General features: G+C 38.0%; 2 protein-coding genes across 2 annotated transcripts; both read left to right on the forward strand.

The window, feature by feature from the left end:
* The first annotated feature begins 8933 nt into the window (after positions 1–8933).
* On the forward strand, positions 8934–10332 carry LOC137956762 (PR5-like receptor kinase). The gene is made up of 2 exons (XM_068804376.1): positions 8934–9065; positions 9115–10332. Exons 1-2 carry the CDS (start codon positions 8934–8936, stop codon positions 10330–10332), a joined length of 1350 nt encoding a protein of 449 aa, XP_068660477.1.
* A 5397-nt stretch (positions 10333–15729) lies between these two features.
* On the forward strand, positions 15730–18689 carry LOC137956416 (uncharacterized). Its single transcript, XM_068803904.1, has 2 exons — positions 15730–17225; positions 17464–18689. The coding sequence occupies exons 1-2, from the start codon at positions 15820–15822 to the stop codon at positions 18548–18550; spliced, it is 2493 nt and encodes an 830-aa protein (XP_068660005.1). The 5' UTR covers positions 15730–15819; the 3' UTR covers positions 18551–18689.
* Positions 18690–19231: the final 542 nt, after the last annotated feature.

Below are 19231 nucleotides of genomic sequence, written 5' to 3' on the forward strand. Positions count from 1 at the left end.
TCTCGAGTTCGAGATCCGAGATCCGGAATTTGTGTGTTTAAATTAATGAGCCGAGTTTGATCGAATTGAGGTTCGGTTCGATGACTCACGAGTTGGAGTGGGATCGGGACCATCGAATTCAGGTTCAGCTTGATGACTCACAAGTTGGAGTGGGATCGGGAGCAGGGGAGCGGGAGCGGGAGGAGAGCGAGGGGGGTCCTCTCCTCGTCACAGCCCCTCCCGTCCCCTACTCATGAGTGTATTTTTAGATCACATTGTCGTTCCTTAGTTGAAAATTTATAATCCAATAAAAGTTAGAAATGTTTTTCTTATGTTACAAATTTTCAAGAAAATTTGTGCTAAAATCTTATTAGTGATTTACAAATAAATTATATGGAGAATTAAATGGACCAATTAATGATTTTTCCAAGGAAATAAACAGAAATTAATATTTATTCGATAAATTATCTGTAAAATAAAATATCAAATACAAAATTGTTATGGGAAATTGTCTTATGTTAAAAGTATTATAACATTAATTGTTAAATATTTAATAAAAAAATTTGTCTGGCTCATCGTTGATGAAAAATCTTACCTGAAAAATTATATTATTTTCCTAGTATGAGTTTCCAAATTAGAAAAAGTGTTTCCAAAAAACATAAAGTATTAATGGTTTATGAAAATGTATTTCTATTAGAAATAGGCACTAACACGCCTTTCTGTTACTAAGACAAATAAAAGAACTAAAATTTGTTTTTTAATTTAACAATTTTTTTCCGTTTTGTTAAATGGAAAATTTTGGAGATGTAGAGAAGTTTCTCCTTTAACCAATTGAGGCTCTAGGTGTCATCAATTCCCAGACACCCCCACCTCTTCCTGTTGCTCTGTTTAGGGGTGGCATCAAACCAAGTTGGTTCGTTAACGGCTCCAGCTTGGTTCGGTTTGATTCGTTTTATTTGGATCTCGAACCGAGTTCGAGATCTAGATCAAGCTCGTTTAAGTTAACAAGTCGAGCATGATTGAACCATAATTCGGTTCGAAACTCGCGATCTGGCTCGTTAACTCAATGAGGGCCCGGGAGGCGGGAGCTCTTTTCGTCTTCGTCTTGACTTCTCGAGAATCAAGGGGAACAGGAAAACGGTCGACAACTTTCTCTCCTTCTTCTCTGTCTCTGTCTCTCATGCCCCCCTCCCGGACGCTTTTGCCGTCAAGATCACTGTCGTCGCCATCCGCTCTGCTCAACCACCATTATCGGTGCCTCCTCCCCCCCCTAAAATCCATCTTCTCTGTCTCTCATTCCTCCCTCCCCGACGCTTCTACTGTCATCATCACCGTCATTGTCGCCCAATGTCTTCGCCGCCATCTGCTCAACCACCATCGCCACCGCCCCTCGAGCTCGTTTTGCACATTCAAATATTGCATGTGCAGAATTTTTTGGTTATAAATTATATCATAACCTTATTATGGTTCCTATAATATACGGCAGAAATGTTTTTTTAAGTGAAAACATTTCCTCTTTTCTCCTTAAGTAGGCAATGGAGTTAATATGGTTACACCTTGGTACTTGGTTCAACATTATCATTTGTTTTCTAGAAGACTGGAAAATTTTATAAACATGTTTGAGGTACAAATTGGTAAAGAAACTACACGGTGCTGGATGCGGTTGCAATTTATAGCTCCTCTTATTGTATGAGGTACTATCTTAATGCTAACTCCGTTCAAATTTTTCAAAAGAACATATTGGTAGTATTTCAAAATTATTGTTGTATGAATCCATGTTCCGAAGAAAAATAAAAAAATGAAAATGGGAATACGATTAAGTCATCCAAAACCATTTTTTTTAAGCTTTTCTGTCTCAATGATCTGGTTTTCCAGTCCTTAAATCAGAACGATCTAATTGAGTATAAATGGATAAAACTAGCGTTGCTTTTCAAATGAATGTTTTTGTGTTTGATTATTGAATAAAAGTTACATAATTATGCACCTTTATCAATAATTTTATGCATAGTATATAAATAATTTTATATAAGGTTAATATACAATGGTTATGTCCAATTTTATGTAAAATGTATGCATAATTTTATATACAGTTTATTTGACATATATTTTATACAAAATTTTAAATGTAGGTTGGAGCTCGAACTTGACTCGAGCTCGAACTCGGTTAAAATTATTGGGTTCGAGCTCGATTACAATTTTAGGCTTAATACTAAGCTCAGCTCGAGCTTAGTTCAAAATATTTAAATCAAATCCGACTCAAACATCTGGATTTGATGCCACCACTAGCTATTTTTTTTTTTTTTCTGTTCCATCACCGACCCATCTCTAACAAATCAAGAAAACTTCTCTACAATACCTCATAATGAGTCTCACAGCCTCTGAAACCAACACCTACAATCCACATATTCTTTCTGAGCGTAATTGACTAAAAGAACATCATGGCTAATTCAAGATTTGACAGAAAAGAAGAAATCATTAAAGATAAAGAAGCAGGTCATTCACCTCGGAATGTTTACAATTAAAATGGGGGCTCCATCTCCACTTCGTCTGATCTTTGTTCCTTCTTCCATTAGTTTGACAGCTGGGCAAAAGCGGAAAAAAGGATCACCTTATCGAAAACCATCCGCCTCTCGAAAATCAAATGTTAGGGGACGGATTCCACTGCTTTTCTATGAGGTTCTGACCTCTTTTCATCCATCTTTGCAATCAGTATATCAATATATACATATTTGTCTAGGTCGGAAACTCCTGTAAAACCGAATCCAAATTTCTTCTCTCAATCACGCGAGGAAGCTCCTAGATCCATTCTTCACCTCCCGAATCTTTGAAAAGGAAAAAAAAAAACACACAAGCAGCGAAAAACCGGAGGTGAGAGAGAAGACGAAAAGCTCAGTGAAACTCCTCAACATCTCCATTTCTTGTGAGAAACGAAAGCGAACTGATCGACAGAAGAGATTTTTGCAGATATTGCAGCTCGTAAAAAAGATAACGCTCGTGGCGGTGCTGCGTCTCTGTGCCCTATGATGGAATTATGTAAAGCACGGAAGATTTTCAGAGAGACAGAGAGAAAACAGCGGACCGGAACCGGTTTTGATCCGGGAAACCGATACATTTGGTCCAGCCCACTCATTTAATCATTTAAAGATGCAGACTTCTTCATTTGATGGGCCTTTGGCTGTTGTGTTTTGGTCCATATCCAATAAGCTATCCAATGGGCCAGTTGGGTACTAAGAAATCGTATTATATGTGGTCCATATGACTTGTTGACCGGAGAGAGCGCGTTGACTAAATAGAAACCCAGTTCAGCTCTCTTCCCAACAATTTCTCCAAAATAAGACAACTGGCTAGAATAAGCAAGCTACAGATTTCCCAGAACATTCACATACATGTTAATTTCTGGGGAGAGGCTCAGACGAAGCAGCTCTACCAGACGGCTATAATCCAGACAAACTTTTCGTTGTCGTTCTCACTGAGGCCAAAGACTTCAATACTTGCAGAAGGTCAAGAGTTTTCCCATTCAAGCAGATGCTCTGATTGAGCTGAACCAGAAAACTAAAAGAACACACCCCCACTTCCACCATTCAAAAATCCCCAAAATGGTCTTGAAGCAAACTCCGAGTTTCGATCGAAAACGGCAACAGATAGAGAAAGCCAACCGTTTTGCTGCGAGAAATTTGGCTATGGCTCTCCCGACCCATGACTCCCATCAATGCCGGAACGCGACCTGTGACCTGTGTGAACGATAAGCAGTGACTGAATGCATGCGGGTTCGCTGGCTTGCACGAATGCATGGCAGTGGCAGCACTACCACACGCAGAGAGTACGGGGTGGTGGAGAAGAATGAAAACTGAAAACACCCACTTCAGTAGAATGTTGACACTTCGACGAAACATGAGGAGGCCATGAAACAGCCTCCCCTGAGCTTCGCCAATGGAGAGATTATGCGGTTTTTTTTTTTTTTTTTATATATACAAGCTTCTACATAGCCTTTTTGACGGATTTATGGATTTACTGCAAATTTTCCCTTCTGCGATTGCCCTTCACGGGTATAGGTGGGTGGTGAGATGCTTTTGCCCTGCAGTGTTTACTACTATTTACAGCCTTTAGACGTCGCAGAACTGGGAGACAACGGGGAGAGAAAGACTGAGAAAGAAGGCGCTGCAGAGGGATCTGCGGCATCTGGAAGTTGGAAGCTGGAATTGGTGCAGAAACGAGTGTGGAATTGAAAAGATCAGACAGACGAACACCGCTTTTTTGACCGAAGAATAAACTCTACAGCTACGGATACCCGAATGGATGTACCAGGATGTGATGTAACGCAATCAATTAATCAATCGATATCCGTAAAGAATTTCAGGCCGCTTCCGTCGTCTTTCTTTTTCTTTGTCTTTTATCCGAAAGGACATCGTGGATTGCCTTCCGCCCCCTTTCTGCCTCTGTTTATCATGGAATTACAATTTGCCTGGTTCATGCCTTCCTGCCTTTTCTGGGTAGATGCCTCTTTGACTTTACCAGAAATTTTTTCCCTGTAAACATGAGTACTATTATTTTCAATCTTTCACTGGACTGGTATTACAGAAACTAAAGAAGATCACTTCATGTAGGAGATGCCATTCTAGTTTTCCTCCATGATCCCACAAAAGCTCAGTTGAGTTGATAATAATGGTGGAAACATTGCTGCCATTAGGTGCGACTTTGTCTCTAAATTAAATCATTAACCATCGACTCGTTGCATCAATAGGGGGGACTGAATTAGATCTGAGACAAGCTACCATTTGCAGCGATAAACAAATTTTAATTTTTTGAGGGAGGAGACAACCGTACAGGCAATATGGAAGGGTTTTGGCAAGCGTGCATTAAATAGCTGTTGGGTTTCTTTTGTCTGAGACGGCATAAAGAAGTCGGAAAGGAGAGACGAGTCTCTGGAAATCATAGGTGGTCCTCCTCAGCTTTCTGTACTTGGTATATCAGTAGGGTTCACCAAACCCTAAAATCCGCTTTCAGCCTCATGGCGAACTGATATTGGTGTGGAAGACAGATGAGAAGCCACATTTCCAGGCTTCGGAAGGTTTCAGCTTGGACGATCGAAGCATCATGAGTACTGGTTTACACTTGTTTGTCACCCGTCTCATGGTCATCATCTCCCTCTGCAACGCTGGCTTGCATCCAGGTACTGCCGTTCCTAGATAACCTAGAAAGGGAACCCAGTTCTTGTTTCTTCGATTACTGTTGGCATGATAGCATCAGTTTTCTGCTGTAACAGTTGAGTGTCTTTAATCCCTTCTCAGGAGTTTCAAACAGATTGCAAAACCATGTGCAAGACGACAGCTCTCCAGCAAATGAGTCAGTTTCTTCCCTGAACACGAAGCTCACGGCGCAGGGTACGTTTAGAGACCCCATTTCTCTAGCTTGAACTCTGGTACATCCACGATTTCTCTAGTCTCTTTGCTACTTACCCTCTGCTTCGTTTTCGATTTCTATCAGGAGTCTGTACAAACAGAGACATAATCATTTCTCAGAGCAGAAGCTCGACAACGGGGATACCTGAGTTCATCGTCCAGATTGTGAACACCTGCATATCCGGCTGCGCTCCTTGGAACATCCATGTTCACTGCGGATGGTTTGCATCTGCGAGGATGGTCAACCCAAGAACCTTCAAGAGGCTTTCTTTCGATGACTGCTTAGTGAACGCAGGGAAGCCATTGAAGAGCAGCGAGATCATCCGCTTCACATACTCAAACTCCTTCATGTACCCACTTGCATTCAAATCTGCAAAGTTCTGCTCATGAAACATTTCTCCCACATTAATCCATGTATCTTCCCAGTTCCGACTTCAGCTCGCGCTTGCACTACAAGGAATTCAAAAACACAGAGCCCAAGAAAAAAGTGAATAACACCTTGTCAGCTTTTCTACAAGCTTAAGTGCGCCTAGTTAGCAGACCTATGTCTCTGCAACCATGTTGTTTCAGTTAATAGTTTGTTATCCATTCCTCTTATGCTGCAGTGATCATGGGTCGCCAATGTATGATCATCTCATTATAGTGGAATCTATATTTTACGAGTCAAAAACCATTGCTTCCATGACTATGCAGCTTCCTTTTCCCGGGAATTCTTTTTTTTTTTTTCCCTTTTCACCTGCACCATGGGCAAGGAGATGGGTTTGTTAATTTCTTTCTGATACGTACTTCCAGAAGGAGGATTTCTAGCATTTCTTGCCTGAGATGATCCGGGCAATGCAGACAATGTCAGCATGGGAAAAGGAGAGGAAAGCAAAAAGAAAAACGAGAAGGAAAATGAGGGGAATGTAGCTGCTTTTTAAGTAGTCTGGTTTTCGGTCTTCTTTTTGTGGTGGGAAGCCATTTTAGTAGTCTGAATGGTGCAGGGAGACTGTATGGTTGTAACAGAGGCCACCGCAACCGAAGCAGTGCCGATTGTGGAAAAGAAATAAAATAAACCTAAAGCGGAGACTTGTTTGGGAAATTGGTTCTGGAGCTTGCCATTTTGGAGAGGAATGTCCTGCTATCTTCTTGCATGGAAGGGGAGGGGGTGTTGAAGAGAGACACGGGGCTGTTTGAAGTATGAACAGAAGAGAACAAGATAAAAGAAAACCCTTTTGACGTTTTGATCCCCTGAAACACCTGCTTTCCATTAGTTCCATTCATTTTATTATTCGTTCAATGTCACATGTAGGGCTCAATTCTTTGTGGATGATAGGTCAAGGTTCATCCCAAAATAACTAGTTCATTGTGATTTTTTTCTAAAATTGATCAATAACTATTCTTTTTCAGAATATTACTACTAATACTCTTGAGAAATCGATAACATAAATGAGCACGAACAAGATGACACCATATTAAAGTTACATTCGAGTAGTTCATGCCTAACGGGAGTTCTCTCGATCACCCAGATGTCGGCGGGTCTCCGCTCGTTTTTGAAAGTGACAAGAAAATGGAGGGTAGGACACACAATATGTTCACCTAGGGCAACGGTAGATGAACTAAGTTTTGACAAATAAATAGTTCTCATCAAAACAAAACCAGAACTCGCATACAAACAATTTTGATCCGTGATATATACCTGACTCGGGAAATCTCAAGTGCAAATCTAGGGAATTTTACCAAAATACCAGTTTGAAAAAACTTATTAATGAAAACAACAACGATCTCAACTTATTTGCAAAACTACCGAATTTTGATTGGTTCACTGTACATGTGGACAGTCAAAGGCAACACGTAAACTTTGACCGCTTACGTGTTGCCAAGTCATCAGTGTAACGAGAATAAATTAAAACATAAGCCGCCATGTCATTATCCCGTCACACCATCTGCCATGTAACCTACCACATCATTATATATTACCTTCTTTTTTCCCCTGTCATCTCGGCTGCTCCCCTACTACCGCTGCTCTACCTTGCCCTCGCCTTCGACGCCCCCCTCTCAACCGCTCTCTCTTCGCCTCAACACAGACTCTCATTCTTCTTCTCCGTTTCCCTTTGTTCATCCTCTCGCCGCCCCTTTCTAAAAACCGAAAACTTATTATTTCATCTTTTCGTCGCCCCCTCTCTCAAAATCGAACCTTATAATTATTTTAATAATTTATTATTTAGTAAATAAGGTCATAAAAAGTATACAAATAAATTATATTTGTAAACTCAAAAATATATTTTTTGTATATTTTTTATTTTTAAATATTTTAAATCCATAGTAAATGGGTAAGAGTTAGATTTTTTCTATTTATAAATATTTTAAATTTCTAAATATTATTATTTTTTAAATAAGGTGATAAAAGTATACAAATAAATTATATTTTTAAACTCTAAAATAATTTTTTTTATATTTATTTATTTTATAAATATTTTAAATCGATAATATATGGGTAAAACTTAAGAGTAAGATTGTTTAAATTTATAAATATTTTAAATGCATAATAAATGGGTAAGAGCAAGATTTTTCTATTTATAAATATTTAAATTTGTAAATATTATTATTTTTTAAATAAGGTGATAAAAAGTATACATATAAATTGTATTTTTAAACTCTAAAATAAAATTTTGTATATTTATTTAATTATAAATATTTTAAATTGATAATATGTGGGTAAGACTTAAGAGTAAGATTTTTTCTCTTTATAAATATTTTAAATCTAATTATTTTATTTTATTTTTAAAAATATAAAATAATAAAAAGTGTAACGATAATTTTTTTAATTAATAAATATTTTAATTGATATTAAATGGCTTTAAATAAGTAAGTGTTATTTTTTTAATTTTTTATTAAAATTTTTAATAATTTTTTATTTTAGATATATGGTAATAAAAAGTGTATTTGATTTTTGATTTTTTTTAAAATTTATTCAAAATGTTATCATATAATAACGTGTCAACAATAATGACGTGGCAGCCTATGTGTTCATCTACCGTATCGCACTAATGACGGGGCGACGCGTAAGTAGTCAAAGCTTACATGTCGCCTTTGACTATCCACATATACATAATTCAATAGTTTTGCAAATAAGTTGAGATCGTTGTCGTTTTCGCAAATAAGTTTTTTAAAACTGGTATTTTGGTAAAAAGCCCGCAATCAATGACTTTAGCTGGAAAATCTTTTAAAAAATTATGAAATAACATAAATTAAGCTGAAAGGTTGAAAAGAAGCTCGGCGGCGTCGAATTTTTAGCAGTCTCTTCTCCGTGCGCGACTTCCCGGAAGGATACATGCTTCTGGAATCCCTCAAATTCAGTCCTGGTTCATGATAAATGTAACAGGGAAATATATATGGCATATCTTATATTGTGCTCCCAGTGAAGACAAAGAACTTGAATTCGTTGAATTAATACTGTCCGAGATGATCCGGAATTGCAGTATAAGAGATCGTCAAAGAAAACGAACGAGTCTTCGTCAAACATACAGCCGTTTGATCTCCATTTTATGATGAGTAGAAGGAAGTTTTTATGCGATGAGGAAAGGAAAATGGATGCTCAATCCTCAACTGGCTTATCCAACTATGATAGAAGCCAGCTTCTTCTACCATCAAGACCCATTCTGCGGGGAAGAATACTTCAGGCCAGTCCGGCATCGACTGACGACGGTGAGTAGCCAAATTAGCTTATTTCAGGTCCTTCATGGGTTCTTTGTAGGGTCAGAAGTGTATCGATGGGTTTAATTATAACCAGCAATTAACTCAAAATTTTCGCTCTGAAACTGCAGCGGGAACTCAGCCTACTCTTTCCGTCACCATTGGTCTCTTGGTAGCGGGTGCAATCATCGGGATCCTCTTATATATCTACAGAAGAAAATTACCCTCCCCGCGTCGTCTTCTCTTCTGGAGAAAACAGCAAGATGTTGAACCAGTGGAGGAATTCATGGAAAATTATCAGTACTCTCTGGGTCCCAAAAGATACAAATACTCAGAGCTCAAGAAAATGACGAACAGGTTCACTGATAAGCTCGGCGAAGGGGGCTATGGCGGCGTGTTCCAAGGGAAGCTTCCCGATGGCCGTCTGGTTGCCGTCAAGCTCCTGAAGGAGTCCAAAGGCAACGGAGAAGAGTTCATCAATGAGGTGAACAGCATCGGAAGGACTGCTCATGTCAATATCGTCAGCCTGGTGGGCTTCTGCTTCCAGGGATCAAAGAGAGCTCTGATCTACGAGTTCATGCCTAACGGGTCTCTGGAGAAATTCATCTATGGAGAGAAACCAGACCATTTGGGATGGCGGAAGCTCTACGAGATCGCGCTGGGGATCGCCCGGGGACTCGATTACCTTCACCGTGGTTGCACTATAAGAATTCTTCATTTCGACATCAAGCCCCATAACATCCTTCTCGACCAAGACTTCTGCCCGAAAATCTCCGATTTCGGACTAGCCAAGCTCAGCAGCAGAAAGGACAGCGTTATATCCATGGGGGGCGCGAGGGGAACTCTTGGTTACATAGCGCCGGAGCTTCTATACGGGAGAGTCTCTTACAAGTCCGATGTCTACAGCTACGGGATGATGGTGCTGGAAATGGTGGGAGGAAGGAAGAATTTCGATAACAAAGCAGAAAACACGAGTCAAATATACTTCCCGAGCTTGATTTACAGTCGCTTAGAGGAGCAAAGGGATCTTGAACTGGAGGGAGTTGTGACAGAAGAAGATGAAAAGATTGCGAGGAAGATGATAATCGTGGGTCTTTGGTGCACGCAGATGGATCCCGCGAGTCGGCCTTCGATGGATAAGGTGTTGGAGATGTTGGAAGGAAACGGGGAAGCCATGCAAATGCCTCCAAGGCCTCCCTTGTCCTCTCCTGCGAGATCATTTGACAGTCCATCTTCGACCGAAGAAACGTATACTGATTCCAGAAGTCTGATACGATAAAAAATTTTGATCGAGGGTCAGTCGTATACTGTAACCGAATAAAAAAACTCGTCTCAGCTAATTGTTTACTTGGCTAACTCTTTGTCTGCTTCTCTCTTTCTCTGATTGCCCTCTCTTTCTCTCTTTCTCTCTCCAACCTCAATCCTCTGTCACTTGCATCTCTCATCCTCTCAAACCCTATCAACCGAATTTCAGAAACCCATCTTGTTAGTTGTTCGATAGTCTAATTTTTTATTTTTTTTTTATTTCTGTGTGATTGAATGGTATTGAATGTAATTTGTTGTGCTTAAGTGAAATTTAATGAAGACTGATTTTTTATAATGATATAATTTTAGTGGAATTTAATTCATGATTGAATTTTTGTGAAGATTTAATTAATTGAATGTTAATTTTTGCATTTATTTGATATTTAAATTGAATGTTAATGTTTGGGTTTAATTGAAAATTAGAAAACTAAGTGTTTAAGGTTTAGGTTTATTAATGATCGAATGTTAGAAAAAGTTGGATTTAGTTGTTGAAAGCTTCATAGTCATGGGGACAACCCCTCAAGCAAATTTCAAAGTTGATGAAGACCTTCAGATGTAGATGATGTAATTAGGGAGATTCCTTAGGCACATCCTAAAGGTACGAAGTCTGTGAAGGAGGATCAACAAAGAAGCAATGCATCATCAAGTTCCATGTCGGGAGGATCTTCTACTCGTCATAGGAAGAAATCCCAACGATCTCCTGACAGTACTTAAAGGTTCTTCTATGGTAATATGACATCAACCCGTGTGGAGATCTTTAAACCCAAAGATGTCAATGCAAAGCCTATAGTACAAGGTTCTTTTAGAAGTCATTGAGTTACCTAAAATTTCGTGCCCTCTAGACATAGTAGATAAGAAGGATATTTTTATTTAGACGGCACCTAAAGAACGGTGTGTCAGACAATAGAATGTTATAGATTGACACACGATTGTTGACAATATTAACATTAATTTTGGGATATTATATATGATTCTGAATGAATGTTATTTGTTATCAATGTCATTGTAAGTCATATGCCTGATTGTGAATGAATGTGTTTTTGTGCTTAAGACATAGATATATTTGTGGTTAAGACATGGAGATTTAGACTTATTTGATGATATGAATTTTTTTTTTTTGTGTTTGAGGCATGGATATTTATTTGTTTATCACTCTTTATTTTGATTATTGAATGTGCAACATTGTTGGTACTATGGATTATCTTTTAGATAAAGAAAAGATTAGCATTATAGTTGCCTTTATACACAGTTATATTTGCTCTTGTAAGTTATTATTTACATAATCATAAAGAGCGAATACACGTTCTTATGGTATGAGCTTCCTATATATTTGAAAAAAGTATTAGAAAGATCACCTGTTAAACTTTGAAAGGTTTAAAAGAAATATCAGAATGTTCTTCTCAAATTGGTTGGGGTACTAAAGAGCAGAAGACTAAAGTTTCATTACATTAACGGCCTTCAAGACGTACTAATTCAAACAAAATTGAACAATGACATGTACTATCCTTAGTTTCAGGTAAGTATAAAACCATTTGATGAATAATTTTAAGCTAATATCAAACACATGTTTATATGAATTAAATTTTTGTCATTAGGATTATATTGGTGTCATTGTTGGTACTTAAATTCAAACACATATCCTGTTTGATCAACAAGTAAGATAACGGAATAAGAAGTGTTTTTCTTTCACAAAATATATTGACAACATATACATTTGACATGAAATTTGCTCTTGTAATTGTTGGATCAGAGGGATCAACAACTGATTCAAGTTTACTAAAGTCAGTATTAACAAGACGACATAAACTCTGGGTTCTTGAAGGTAAATAACATATCATTATTTGGTTTATTTTTATCTATTATTATTTTCGATTAATTAATATAAATATATTTTTATTGTAGGTAAATATTATTTAGTAGATGTTGAATATGCAAATCTTCTAGGGTTTTTGGCTTCCATTACTATTTGCAAGAATTTAGAGATAATCATCCTTCAAATATAAGAGAATTGTTCGACTAAAGACACTGATCTTTAAGGACAACTATTAAGCATACTTTTGGGACTTTAAAAGCTCGTTTTAAATATAAAAAGATGCTCCTCCTTTGGCTGTTGATATTCAAGTAAAAATTGTGATTGTTTGTTGTGTGTTATATAATTATATACACAAGGAGGATTATATGGATTTATTTGAAAATGAAGATGATGATTCAAGTCATTTGTTTGGTGGAGAAGATGATTAGGGTAATGAAGTAAGTGAAGATGAAGAGTGTTATGAAGGTGATGATTTTGTTGATGACAATGATCAACAAAGAAATACTCACATGAAACATACAATACAATCCTCAAGAGCATCATATTTTTTTAGATTTTTTAGCAACTCAAATATGGTAAATTATTGATTATTGTATCTTAATAAAAATAAATATTTACTTTGTATTTCACAAGTACTTTCTCGAGCTATTTTATATTAAATATTTAAATATATATAAGTTGTGTTATTTATTTTTATTATTATACAGTTTAGAAAACATATTAGACAATGATTCTAATATAATAATAAAAACTTTGACAAGTTTTATCCAAACTCATATAATTGAAGTTGATATTATATTATTTTCCCAAGATAAATAAAAAAAATAGTAATATAGAAAACAAATATATTTTGATAAAAATTTATATTAATTGTGTTCTTTTACAATAAGTGGTTTCTTATTTTTCTATTATATTTTAAAAAATTAGAATATAATATATAAGTGTTACATTAGCATTAAATTGGATTCTAACATAGTGGTGTTCTTAGTAATTTTATATACTAAAACTATATTCTTATTTATATGAATTCATGATTTTTAATATTATCTCTAATTACTAACTTAAGAGTAAAAAATTGATTAATCATAATAATTATAGAAGTAAGCATTTTTAAATATTTTATTTTTTAATATTTAATTAAATACATAACTTAATTTAATTTTTAAATTAGTTATTAGGTTAGAAAAGTTAAAATCTATCAAAATATTTTATTAATAAATTCCTTTTATACTTTCCACTACACTTTCTATTGTACATACTAACATAAAATATATTTTCTAAATAAAGGGGTGGGCATCGGGTCACGTTTGGCAAGGAACCCGACCCAACCCCTTCTAAATTAAGGGGTGGAATCAGGTCACGTTTGGCGGGGAACCCGACCCAACCCCACGAGAAAACCTGAAGACAGGTTTTAATATCCACCTAGTAGATTAGGGACGGGGTTTGATTTTAACCTCCATTCTAATTTTTTAGGAACCTTGACAAAATTCATTTTCTTCCCTCATTCATGCGGCCACCATTTTGGACTTGAATCAACCGATAAACCATTGACCACTAATTTAAATAGTAGGCCTCTTCCGGACTTTCGCCTCATCTGATCAATGGGCTTCCATCATATGAAGGGACTAGAGTCTTTTCTTATGCTTATTCTATTTATTTAATTCTCTAATATAAGTAATTGGTTTTTTTTATAAACTAGTTTCTTTTTGTAGTGGAGCAATTTGGAGATTGACCGTGAGTCATGACATTTTATTATGAGTTCCACTATTATTGTGAGTTGTAGGGGTGGCATCAAATCGAACTGGTTTGTGAGCGGCTCGAGTTCAGCTCTGTTTCGGCTCGGTTCGATTTGATTTATCTGGAGTTCGAGATCAGGCTCGTTTGATTTAACGAGCTGAGTTCAACCGAACCATGGTTTAGTTTGAAAGTTCGCGAGTCGGCTCGTTAACAAGCTCAGGAGTCAGGACCGGGAGCGAGAGTGAGGGGGAGAAAATTCTTCCTCCCTCGTCACCACCAAGCCTCTCCTGTCCACTGCTGTGGCCGCCTCCATTGCAGCCGTCAGCCCTGACGATAGGTCCTCGCCGTCGCCACTAGACCCCTTCCCTCCGCATCGTCTCGACAGAAAACCAAAGACCTAAGTTCGGGGATAAATAATTTTTTCCCTTTGCGCACGTAGACATCGTGCGATTTCGCATGTGCGACTTTTGCTCGTGCGAGATCACTAGCAAGTGACAAAAAAAACTCATTCTTGAACTCCAAATGTCCCTTCCTCATGGCTCTTGAAGATACTCAAATTATTTGGGGTACTCTCTTAATGCTAACTCCACTCAAGTTTTTTTTAAAAAACAGATTAGTAGCATTTTAGAATTGTTGCTGTATGAATCCATGCTCCGAAGAAAAAATGAAAAATAGGTATACGATTAAGTCATCCAAAACCATTTTTCTTAGACTTTTTCTCTGTCTCCATGATCTGGTTTTCTAGTCCTTGAATAAAGTTTATACATAATTATGCAATTTTTATGAATAATTTTATGCATAGTATATAGATAATTTTATGCGAGAGTTAATATACAGAGGTTACGTCCAATTTTAAATAGAGGTTATGCCCAATTTTATGTAAAATGTATGCATAATTTTATATGTAATTTAATTGACTTGTATTTTATGCAAAGTTTTAAATGTAGGTTGGAGCTCGAACTAGGTAAAAATTATTGGGCTCGAGCTCGATTGCAATTTTAGGCTTGAGACTAGGCTCAACTCAAACTCGAGTTCAAAATATTTAAATCATACTCGACTCGAACATAGGCAGGTTCGGGTTCAGCTTGGTTCGATACCACCCCTAAGTGAGTTATCAAGATATGACTTTTGAGATATAGTGTGGTGTAATTTGTAAACAGTCTGATGTTGTTAACTTGTTAAGAGCATTGAGACTTTAATTTGATGTGATAAGATTAATAATTTATATTTGATATTCGAGTCCGGCACAATGTGATGGAAGTTTAATTATTTCATTTGGAAATGATAGTTATAATTCAATCCATATATTAAAGTCATTTTAATGTTGATTTTGTCGATGGTAATTGGTAGTTGTGATTTTTTGAATTTTTAAAGATTTTTTTTATAATTTTTACTTATTTATGGAAATTTTAATGGATCAAAGAATAAAATTATTTGTATTTCCATGTATATAAATTTAATTTAAAAAGGTTATTTGTTATTCTATCCAAGTATATATATTGTATCAATTGGTGTATATTAAAATTATTTTTATTTTTATTTTTTCATTCTAGTTGTTATTTTTTGCATTTTTAATTTTTTATAATTTTTAAAAGTTTAAGATTTTTTAATGGATTATGGAATGGAAGTATTTAAAGAATGTATTTGCATTTCATAACATATAAATTTAATTCGAACTAATTTAATTCTTCAACATTATGATTTTTGACGCGTAAACGTTGACATTATCAATCAAGGGAAGTCACCAATCGTCAATTGATCACCACATAAGTATTTGCGGCATCATCCTTACCTTTTCCTCGGCACTGGCAGGAAATTTCAGAGCAGCAGCAGAAACATGATAGTAAACAACTCCGTTTATGTTCAGCAGAAGTACAGAGGTTACAAGTTCAGAGCAGCAACGATCGAGAGATGAACCTTTGCGACAGAATCTGCAATCAGTCGACCATCAATTATTCACGAGGAAAATACAACCGTCGGCCGCCAAAGAGACAACTATCGTCTGCGGATGCGCGATCTCCAGGGAACCAATCAAGGGGCAAAGAATCTACCAAGGAGTGGGCAGTCCGATCCTTCTATTCTTATAAATGCCCAGAAAGGAATTCTGTTTCTGCTATTGCCAATGCCAATCATTCCGCGGCAAATTCAGGTAAGAACTCTCAGGACAACAAGAATACTAATTCTTATCGAGGGAAGCCTGCAGTTTTCTTTGAGCAGTCTGTTATAGATTCCCAGGCCGAGAAGTTCAAATTTTGCCTGGTTGGGAAGTTCCTTGGATGGAGGCCGAGCTTGTCAAAAATCAGAGAATGGGTTACCAAGAAATGGAAACTCAACGGCCAGTGGTCGATTACGTTACTGGATCACTGTCATGTTTTCATTACCCTAGACAACGAAGCCGACATGATCCATGTCTGGGCAAGAAATCGATGGTTCATCGGGGATCACCCGATGAAAGTGTTTAAATGGTTCCCGGCTTTCGTACCAGCCAACGGGGAGCCTTCTTCTGCTGCTGTATGGGCCTCTTTTCCTTCCCTTCCGGTGGTCTTCTTCCAGGAAGAGCTTCTATTTCCCGTAGCTTCTTTGGCAGGGAAGGTCCTCGCCACGGACGATCCGACAAGAAATCGAACTCGAACAAACGTCGCGAGAGTATGCGTGGAGGTTGATCTCCTCAAGGACCTTCCTCGACAGGTTTGGGTTGGGGTTGGAGAAGGGGGTTTCTGGCAAGACATCCACTATGAGAAATTGCCTCCATTTTGTACTCATTGCAGGCAACAGGGGCACTCGGCAAAAGTTTGCCAAGCCAATAGAAGCAATTCTCAAGCCAAAGCTGCAAATTTGAAACCCAGAACCAAGACTTCTAATATCCAGATCAAAGAAGATAGAAGCTCCCAAGAGACATGCTCTAGTAGAAGTGAGCAAGTTCGAATTTCTAAAGGTACTGAAGCTGAAAATGGAAGTAAACCGGAGAAAGGTAAGGGAGCTGTTAAATGTAAAGCAGAAAGCATATCGAAGGGTTCGCCTCCACTCACAATTGATGGATGCACTTACGAGGAACCAGGAAAGGACAAGGGTAAGGAAGCGATTGAACACCGAGCAGACAGCTCATATGCGTCAACAGGTGAGCAGATTTTACTGCTAGAGGAGGCAAATCGAGTGGGCAGCGGTGGAGCTGCGTCAGGAAAACCAGGGAGCTTGCCACGAATAGGAGGTAAAAATGTTGATTTAGATAAAGAACTCCATCAAAACAGTTCCGGAAGCAAGTTCGGAGAAAAGGGAGAAAGCTTAAATCAGGTTGCACGGGCGTCTCCTCCGAGAAGGTAAGATGCAACTGACCTTCATCAACATAGCTTGGATTGAACCTCTCAAAAATTTTGGGGGATAGGGGCATTTAGATGAATTCTGAATTTTTGTGCTCAGAAAATTTGATGCAGAACAATGTTACAGTAGATTCAAACGCTGCCTCATCTGTTGTAAAGAAACAGAAAACCAAATTAGACGAATAAATTCTCTACAGTTCATTTGTGAAACTCAAAATTAAAAATGTTTTCTACGCAGGAGGACATTCTCTTCAAGACCGCCAATTTTCTTCTGGAAGAACAAACAAAAGGATTTTCAAGTCGTTGGGACTATTCCAGGGAACTTGAGGCTGCCGCCTCTGACAAAGTTCGAGTACTCAGAGATCAAGAACATGACTAAATCTTTTCGAGACATGGTAGGGGAAGGAGGTCATGGTACCGTGTTCAAAGGGAAGCTTCGTGATGGGCAAAAAGTTGCAGTGAAGATCGGAAAGCAGCGAGCTCATGATCGAGAATTCTTCAATGAAATGCAAATAATCAAGACTCTAGGCCATAAGAATATTGTTCGTTTGTTGGGGTACTGTTACGAAGGGTCTAAGAGAGCTCTTGTCTACGAATTCATGCCCAACGGCTCCCTTGATGGGATCATCTACCCCAAGGAATCAAGGTCATCGTCTTCACAGCAGAGCAAAAAATTGCTCGAAATTGCAATAGGCATAGCTCGAGGACTCGAATACCTGCAACATGAATGCGATCCACCCATCCTGCATTTCGACATTAAACCCAGAAATATTCTTTTAGACAGAATTCTCTGTCCAAAAATCGCCGACTTCGGGTTAGCCCACAAATTAGACTCTTTTGATTCAGGGTCTGTAACGTCTCTCAGGGGCACCGTTGGCTATGTCGCACCGGAGTTACGCTCTTCCGGGAGCTTCTCGAGGAGAACAGACGTTTACAGCTACGGAATCATGCTGCTAGAAATGGCTTTTAGGAGGAAACCTGTAGATTTTTGTCCAGTGAACCCAGACGAAAAGTTCCTAATTCACTGGATTCGCAGAAAGCCGACCCGCTGGGGAGGAATTTCAAGCTTCGAATGGGAAGAAACGGAGAGGAGGATGATTATAGTGGGTCTTTGGTGCACACAATCCGACCCTGCTAATCGGCCTTTGTTTAGTACAGTGGTGGATATGCTGGAAGGAAAGTCTGACGAGCTTTGCATACCTCCAGGTTATTCTCTGGATTTGTGCGTCGATCCTTCTTCTTTGACAGGAGAAGATGCAGACAACGGAAATGTAGATTTTGCTGCTGTCGATTCTTTCACTGATTCGTCACTGGTGGGAAGGTGATTCGATTGTATTATTCATTCACCTTCTCAGACAGAGTGATGAATGTAAGGAATTCGAACTTGTATGAGACGTTGAAAGATTACGTTTTCCTTTTATCATCAATTGTTTGTACTGAAGATGCATTCTCGATTCACCAAAAATAAGTGATATTCCAGGCTTTCAAATGCTTCAATATCACACGACGAAGACCAAATTCAATGAGGAAAAAACAAATTCAAATTCGTTCCAACCGATGATGTCAAACAAAACTTGGGAGATCCTGATTGATTGATTGATTTTACTCAGAGGTAGGGGCCCCTTACTCTTATACCTCAACAACAATGGTGATTGAATTGGGTTTAACCAAAACCAGTTCCTGGTACCAGTTTCAAAGTGGGTCAAGACTTGATCGGATTGGAGTAATCTACAAAATTGATGAACTGATTGACTCAGCCTAATAAAGCAGGTCACCTCCCACACACGGGGAGGCTCTCCTACACAGTAGTAGAAGTGGGGGAGGTGACGGGGAGATGTGAGGGAGGCTCCTCCTGGCGTCACCCTTGTTTGGGGAAGGCCTGTTCTCTGTTTTGGTAGGTATTCCTCACGAAGGTCCTGGATAAGATCAGATTTGCCATTCGTTTTCAGATTTTCGAAAGCAAATTTCAACCATGGAGCCATCGCGACCGACGACGATGATGATCG

The sequence above is a fragment of the Aristolochia californica genome, unplaced genomic scaffold, assembly GCF_029961685.1.
Source record: "Aristolochia californica isolate CCGP_79_NKW_82.1479 unplaced genomic scaffold, dmAriCali1.0.hap1 SCAF_2, whole genome shotgun sequence".
NCBI lineage: Eukaryota > Viridiplantae > Streptophyta > Magnoliopsida > Piperales > Aristolochiaceae > Aristolochia > Aristolochia californica.

Bases quoted from the DNA above. Each gene is read 5' to 3' on its own strand.
- LOC137956762 (XM_068804376.1), top strand. From the start codon at position 8,934: ATGAGGAAAGGAAAATGGATGCTCAATCCTCAACTGGCTTATCCAACT. The intron at 9,066-9,114 runs GTGAGTAGCCAA...GGTTCTTTGTAG, and splicing joins TCCGGCATCGACTGACGACG to GGTCAGAAGTGTATCGATGG.
- LOC137956416 (XM_068803904.1), top strand. From the start codon at position 15,820: ATGAACCTTTGCGACAGAATCTGCAATCAGTCGACCATCAATTATTCA. The intron at 17,226-17,463 runs GTAAGATGCAAC...TTTTCTACGCAG, and splicing joins CGGGCGTCTCCTCCGAGAAG to GAGGACATTCTCTTCAAGAC.